The following is an 8,269-nucleotide window of genomic DNA, read 5'->3' on the forward strand; positions in this document are numbered from 1 at the left end:
AAAAGCAAAAGGTTATTGAATGAGAAAAATAGTAGGCTTATATTAAGAATTGTTGGATATTAAGTTTGTTTTCCATTTGAATTCATAAATTAGTTTTTATCCTTGGTTATCTTATAATTCCAGGTAAAACAGGCCAACAATTTTGATTGGATCATCAGGGATGAAGAGAACATTACAAAGGAAGTAGGTCAGGCTATGACTGCAAGCAATGAAGTACAGCTAAAGAGGCTTATTAGTGGAGTGAGCTAAAATGTTGTTATTATGCTTTTCTTTTTTTTTTTCTCTCAATTTGCTTTGCACTGGAACTCTTAACACTTCTTTTTCTAACCCTTATTATTTTTTGAATTGTGATGAGTTAGTGTATAGTGTTTGCTTATGTTAGTGTAACTATTTGTTTTCTTTTAATTAATAATTAGCTATAGTTTTTTTATACTTGAGAATCAGAAATTAAAATCATGTTTTATGTTTAGGACATTATTATGGTGAATTTGAAGCTAAGATTGTGTCTGTTCACATAATAAACATCATTTGAGTTGTTAATGTTTCCTTTAACTTATTATTTTTCAAAATCTTTATTTTATGCTGTTAGTCTGTTGTTGCATCCGGTAAACTTTTATCAACTTTTAATTTATTTTTTAGGAACATTTAGAAGGGAGAGAAGAAAGAACTAAGCTTTCCACGCATTATATGCAAGGTGCTGCCGTTTTCTCTAATGACGATGAGTTGATGATATCCGGTTAGTTGTCTATATGATTAAGTTTATGCTATGAATGGGCATTTCCATATATTATATGAGGTCAATCCTTATTATTTGTTATGTATGCTGCAATTGTTGTAATGATGCATGGTTTTAATTTTTTAAGAAGGTATTGTACGAAGTTTTGAAGAATATTAGATGTAAAAGGATAACAAAGAGAGAAAAAAAGTTCATATTTTATTCCATGAAAAATTAGGAGTACTATTTCATATTCTACTGTACTTAATGTAACTAAGATAAAATAAATAGTATTTACAAATTTTTTTGTAGATTTAACTTTAAATTTTCTCGTCAAGTAAATTATAATATAATCCTAACAAAAAACTACACTAAAACTAAAATAAAAAATAAAATAGTAGCATGTCAAAACTAAAATAAAAAATAAAATAGTAGTATGTTTCTGAAATTAAATAAAAAATTAAATAGTAATTAAATCATAAATTTTTTATAATAAATAAATTAAAAATATGTAAACAATAACATGTTAAAGAGTTATATCTAAAAAAATATTTTAATTATATAGTTATTAATTTTTATTTCAAATATTTTAATAAAATAGTTACAAAGTTGGAATTTTTTAATAATCTTTTTTAATTTTGAAAAAAAAATACAATTAAAAACATCTTTTTTTAAATGTAAAAAATTTAATATGATTATTCATATTTAATAAATATTTTTAGATTCTTATTTTTGAGATTTTTAAAAAATACATGACAAAATTAATTAACTTAAAATATAAAATAATAATAATATCAAATAAAAAAGTACTTAAAAGTAAAAAAATTCTAAAATCATAATTCAAATTCAATATATAATAAAAAAAACTAACAAACACCTGCAGAAAAGCTAGGACAACTGACATAAGATGTTATCACCATGATGGTGGATTTTCACCGTTAGCTTCCATCTCTACAGCAGTTTCAGGATCCCTATCATTAGAATTACATGTCGTTCTTTAACAGTCAATGATAGAGATCATGGAATTGTTGTAAACCGAAGCTAATGGTAAAAATTCATCATGATGACAACATCTTATGTCTACCTTTTTCGCAAGTGTGTGTTAATTTTCTATTATCCTACATTGAATTTGGGGTATGATTTTGAAATTTTTTTACTTTTAAGTATTTTTTTATTTGGTATTATTATTATTTTATATTATAAGTTAATTAGTTTGAATATATAATTAAAATATTTTTTAGATATAATTCTTTAACATGTTATTGTTTACATATTTTTAATTTGTTTATTATAAAAAATTTATAATTTAATTATTAATTATTTATTTTTTTTATTTAATTTAAGGGACATGTTATTATTTTATTTTTTATATAGCTTTAGCGTATTTTTTTTGTTGGAATTATAATTTATTTAGAAGGGAAGTTTAAGGTTAGATCTACAAAAAAATTTGTAGATGCTCTTTATTTTACCTCAGTTACATTAAGTACAATAGGATATAGAGAAATTACTCTTCGTTTTACATGGAGTAAAATAGGAACTGTTTTCGTATTTCTATGTTGCTCTTTTGCATCTAATATTTTTTAAAGCTTTACAAAACCTTTTTAAAAAGTTAGAATCATGCATCATTACAATATTTGCAACATGAATAGTTGAGAATAAGTTAGTCCAAAAAGTAAAAATTTGTTCCGCTGTTATGGTCTTTTTAGTCATTGGTAGTGGAACAATTATGGCCTATTTTTTAAAGGATATAAGTGTTTTTGATAGTTTTTATTTGGTTGTAATTTTCATGACAATCGTAGGTTACGGTGATTACACATTTAGTGCCATTGCAGGAAAGTGTATTTCAGTTACATATAGTTATGTAGCTTCATATCTAATTAGTCTTGTCCTTCTTCTTTGAATTGTATTTTGTACAATGATAGTGAATGAAAGCAATTTTTTTTACACATTATTTTCTTTTCTTCTCATAATATATTTAATTAGTTTACATACACAACAATTACATCGTGTGAGCATAAAAATATAAAACATAGTTAACGAAAAAAATAATTAATATAGAAATAAAAATTCATATTGTTCAAATAAAATTTAGTGTATATAATAGTAAACTGATTACAATTTAAGATAATATCACTAAAACAATTCATAAGAGACTTTTTGTTTTGGGACTACCACTAAAAAAGGTGTAGCTAACACAGAAAACATCACTACTAGTGTCGATCTGCACATAAAAATCAACTGGAGGAGAATCTAATCGCACTCCTGAATAGTAGAGCCTAAAATTCAAAGGATTTAAACTAATTACTGATTGTAAAATTAAAAAAAAAAAAGAAGTTGAAACTTACCAAGCTTGAAGGCATATTTTTAAATCTGAATTCTCCTATCATTCGGTTCCGTAACAATGAATAGCAAAACTTAATCTCAAGTTCAAATGCAAGATTTTATGAAAAAAAGAAATAAAATTACTGAAAAATGGATTCCCAATAAGGAGTTGATTGCTCAAGAGGCAAAATCCAAGCAAACATTACTTAACTTTAGTGAGTATATTTAAAAAAGTTACAATTTTATACTTTTGACCAAAATATTTTTTTTTGTAAATTTAGAACAAATTATAATTTCATAAAAATGACCAACAATATATACAATAATGATCCGAATAATAAAATCAATCCTTATCTCTTAATATTTTTAAATTAAAAAAAAAAGACAAAGGGTCCAAAGAAATAAGGCCTATAATCTTTTTTTTTGGTCGGTGGATTGAACAACTCTTAATTCTAGGTATACAACACACCCACACATTCCTCATACATTTTATCACATTTTTTCTCAATTACATTTTCTAGGGGTTCGAACCCTAGACCTTTGAGATGGGGAGGAGGATATATGTCATTAGAGCCAAGGCTCATTGGCATAAGGCCTGTAATCTATCTTCAATAATCGATTTCCACTTTATTTCGGAATTGGACCTTTAAAATTGTGGATCCAATACTTTTATTTCCACCTTATTTTTTTTACAGCCTATGACTATGTTGGAGAGGCTGAATCATCCCCACCACCCAGTCCCACCCCATCGCCACCACGCCGCCGCCACTCCCACCATCACCGTCGCTGCCAGCACCGCCGCTTCCATGACCGCCGCCAACACTGCAGCCGCTGACGCCATCCCTAACGCCGCCGTCGCCATTGTCGCCGGCCCCCCCGCTGTGGTCGTCATTTCCGCCACCAAAGTCGTGACCACCGTCGTCTTCGCTGCCATTGTCGCCGACGCCATCACCACCGCCTTAGCCACGTCCACCCCATTACCCCCTGCCACCCCACCACCTCCATTCTACCACTATCATTGCTAGACACCGCCAACCCCAGCACCCTCACCCCGCTCCTCACCACCAGTCAGTCCAGCACCCTCACCTCCTCATCGCCCGCAGTCTATCCTTACCAGTGGTATCTGACACTGCCAACCCCAGCACCCTCACCCCCTCGTCGCCCACAATCGATCCTTACAGTGGTATCCGACACTGCCAACCCCAGCACCCTCATCCCCCTAGTGGCCACCAGTTCCCTCGTCGCCACCAATCAGTCCTTACCAGCGGGATCCTACACCGCCAACCTCAGCACCCTCGTCGCCCGCAGTCCATCCTTACCAGCAGTATCCGACACCGCCAACCCCAGCACCCTCACCCTCCTCGTCGCCACCAGTCAGTCCAGCACCCTCACCCCCTCGTCGCCTGCAGTCGATCCTTACCAGCGGGATCTGACACCGCCAACCCTAGCAACCTCACCCCCTTCGTCGCCCCCAGTCGGTCCTTACCAACGGTATCCGACACCGCCAACCCCAGCACCCTAAGCACCCTCGTCGCCACCAGTCAGTCCAGCACCCTCATCCTCTTCGTCGCCCGCAGTCGATCCTTTCCAGTGGTATCCGACACCGCTAACCCTAACACCCTCACCCTCTCGTCGCCCGCAGTCGATCCTTACCAGTGGGATTCGACACCGCCAAGATAGAGATCTTGAAACTGGTGCAGAGACGAAAGCTAATGGTGGAAATCCACCATCATGGTGGCAAAATCTTATGTCGGTTGTCCGACCTTTTCTGCAGGTGTGTGTTAATTTTCTGTTATTATATATTGAATTTGGGCTATGATTTTGAATTTTTTTTATTTTTAAGTACTTTTTTTATTTGGTATTATTGCTATTTTATATTTTAAGTTAATTAGTTTGGTCATGTATTGTTTGAAAATCTTAAAAATAAGAATCCAAAAATATTTATTTAGTATGAATCATTATATTAAATTTTTTTATATTAAAAAGAAAAATATTTTTAATTGTATTTCTTTATTCAAAATTAAAAAGAATATTAAAAAAATATTTAGAATAATTAAAGAAATCAATTCCAATTTTGTAATTATTTTATTTAAAAAATATTTGAAATAAAAATTAATAAATATATAATTAAAATATTTTTTTAGATATAACTCTTTAACATGTTATTGTTTACATATTTTTAATTTGTTTATTATAAAAAGTTTATGATTTAATTACTGATTATTTATTTTTTATTTAATTTCAGGGACATGCTTCTATTTTATTTTTTATATTAGCTTTAGTGTGTTTTTTTTATTTTTTTGTTGGGATTATAATTTACTTGAAGGGAAAGTTTAAGGTTAAGTCTATAAAGAAATTTGTAGATGCTCTTTATTTTACCTCAATTACATTAAATACAGTAGGATATGGGTATATTACTCCTCGTTCTACATGGAGTAAAATAGGAACTATTTTTGTATCACTTTGTTGCCATTTTGCATCTAATATTCTTCAAAGCTTTATACAATACCTTCTTAAAAAGTTATAACCATGCATCATTACAACATTTGCAGCATACATACCAAATGGCTGGATAGTTGAGAATAAGTTAGTCCAAAAAGTAAAAGTTTGTTCAGCTGTTGTTATTGTCTTCTTAGTCATTGATAGCGGAACAATGATGGCCTATTTTTTAGAGGATATAGGTGTTTTTGATAGTTTTTATTTGACTGTAATTTTCATGACAACCGTAAGTTGGGTGGTTACTCATTTAGTACGGTTGCAGGAAGGTGTATTTCAGCAATTTGGATTGCATTTAGTGTTGTTACCATGGTTCTGAAAATCAAACCAGACCGATCGGTTCAACCGGATTAATCGATCACTAGTCACCTAGCCAGTCCGGGTAAGGTCAGAAATCGCTTGGCAAAAAATTGGTGAAAAAACCAGTCGAACCGGCGGTTAATTGGTGAATCGGCAGAACCGTCCGATTTTTAAGCAGGTTTATGGTTTGAAAGTAAAACCCCAAAACGGCGTCGTTTTGTCTGTTAAAAAAAAGAAAAGAAAGGCTAAACGTAAACGAAGCTGAACCCTAATCACCCAGGAGAGGAATCCGCACCCATAGCAACTGATCTCTCATTCTCTCCTCTCTTCGCAATCGCATATCCACCACCACCAATTGATCAGCCCACCGCCATCGCCACCGCATCCCGCAGCCACAGTAGCGAAGGCTTTGACCACTGTAGCCACCACCGCGTCCTCTTTCGTCGCCGAGCTTGCCTCCTCTTTCGTCGCCGTTACTCGCCGCCGGTAAGTAATACTCTGTTATTCACTTATTCCTCCTCGCTGCCTTCTGATTTTCTATGCATGATTTTCTGATTTATTTGTTTGCTGGATTCAAGATTTTGATTTATTTGTTATCTGTTCATGATTTATTTGTTTGCTGGATTCATGATTTTGATTTTTGATTTTTTGAGGTTATTTGTTGATGATTTATTTGTTTGCTGCTTCGTGATTTTGGTTGCTGAATTATTTATTTGTTCATGGTTTTCTGAGGTTATTTTTTGTTTTTGATTTTCTGATTGTTACAGATAGAACAATCACAAAGTAACCCACACCCACAAGATAATGCTGTTCAAGATTCTCAAACTGGTTCATCTAGAGGTAAATCTGATCTAGCTTGGCAATATTTTACAGTGAAGTATGACAAAAATAACAAGGCTCAATATACATATATTTTCTGCTTGAATACTTACAATGGAGGGGGGATACATAGAATGAAATATCATCTTGCAAAAATTCCTGGACAAATTAAAGTATGTAACAAAGTAACTAAAGATGTTGAACTTCAATTCAAAAGGCTTTTGGAGGAAAACAAGAAAAATAAGGCAGAAAAAAAAATTTACAAGTGATTGTTATGATGTGGAAACACAAGCAGAAGAAGAGTGTGAAGCGCCTAATCCTGTACAACCTCCGGCTCCTGCAACAATAGGTGACAAAGGAAAGAGAAGAGCTATTGCTGCTACTCCAATTGGAAGTTATTTTAAGGGAAGGACTATACCAGGCTCTCAACCAACTTTGAAAAGTGTTTTGGTCAGTAAACAAGTTGTGCACAAGGTTAAGTTGGGGCTTGCAAAATGGATCATTGATGTACGTATTCCATTCAATGCAATTCAATCACCTTACTTTCAACCTGCCTTGGACGGCGTTGCTGAAATTGGACCTGGTTTCAAGGGACTGTCATACCATGAAATGAGAGTTTATTTGCTGGCAGATCTTAAGAAGGAGTGTCAGTTGCTTGTTGAAGGCTATAGGAGCTCGTGGAAAAGCACTGGTTGTACATTGATGGCAGATGGCTGGACTGATCAAAGGTAGTGTACGTTAATTAATTTTCTAGTTTATTGTCCCGCTGGTATGTCATTTGTTAAGTCTGTTGATGATTTTGATATGATAAAAACTGCCGATACCTTGTTTCAATTGTTTGCTGAGGTTATTGAGTGGGTTGGGTCTAGTAACATTGTGCATGTGGTTACTGATAATGCTACGAATTATGTATCTACTGGAAAACTCATTCAAGAAAAGTATCCAAACATTTTGTGGTCTCCTTGTGCTGCTCACTACATCAATCTTATTTTGAAAGACATAGCAAGTATTCCTCACATAGCTGACCTTGTCTCTCGTGCTTCAAAAGTGACTGTATTTGTTTACAATCATATGATTTTCTTGTCATAGCTTAGAAAAAGAAAAGATTGGAAAGAAATTGTTCGACCAGGAGTTACACGTTTTGCTACTGTTTTCATTACTTTGAAAAGTATATATGATCATAAAGAAGACTTGCAAACATTGGTGGTGGAAAAATATTTTACTTCTCATAAATTATCCAAGAGTGTCAATGGAAGTTGGTTAGCTCAATTATCTTGGATAGTAAGTTTTGGGATGATTGTCTTATTACTGTGATGATTGTTGGTCCTCTTATTAAGTTATTGAGGCTTGTTGATGCTGATGAGAAACCTTCTCTGAGATACGTGTATGAGGGCATACAAAGAGCCAAAATTGCTATAAAGACAATGTTTAGAAATAGAAAAGCTGCATACACACCTTATACAAATATCTTGAAAATGTGGTAGGATAAGCATTTGAAGCGTGACCTCCATGCAGCAGCATACTTTTTGAATCTAGATTTCTTCTATAGTGAGGGGTTTGTTGAGAAAGCAAATATCTTGAGGTCTTTACTTGATTTATTTGATATTGAAACTCTTT

The 8,269-nt window shown here is 33.3% G+C and overlaps 1 protein-coding gene and 1 pseudogene across 1 annotated transcript; one reads left to right on the forward strand and one right to left on the reverse strand.

Moving 5' to 3' along the window:
* Positions 1-6,667, reverse strand: part of LOC127748396 (putative MYST-like histone acetyltransferase 1) — a 10,695-nt pseudogene extending 4,028 nt beyond the window's left edge.
* Positions 6,151-7,773, forward strand: LOC127748397 (uncharacterized). Its single transcript, XM_052262813.1, has 2 exons — positions 6,151-6,319; positions 6,601-7,773. The coding sequence occupies exon 2, from the start codon at positions 6,848-6,850 to the stop codon at positions 7,382-7,384; it is 537 nt and encodes a 178-aa protein (XP_052118773.1). The 5' UTR covers positions 6,151-6,319; positions 6,601-6,847; the 3' UTR covers positions 7,385-7,773.
* The last annotated feature ends 496 nt before the right edge of the window (positions 7,774-8,269 follow it).

This window comes from Arachis duranensis, chromosome 6 (assembly GCF_000817695.3).
Source record: "Arachis duranensis cultivar V14167 chromosome 6, aradu.V14167.gnm2.J7QH, whole genome shotgun sequence".
Classification (NCBI taxonomy): domain Eukaryota; kingdom Viridiplantae; phylum Streptophyta; class Magnoliopsida; order Fabales; family Fabaceae; genus Arachis; species Arachis duranensis.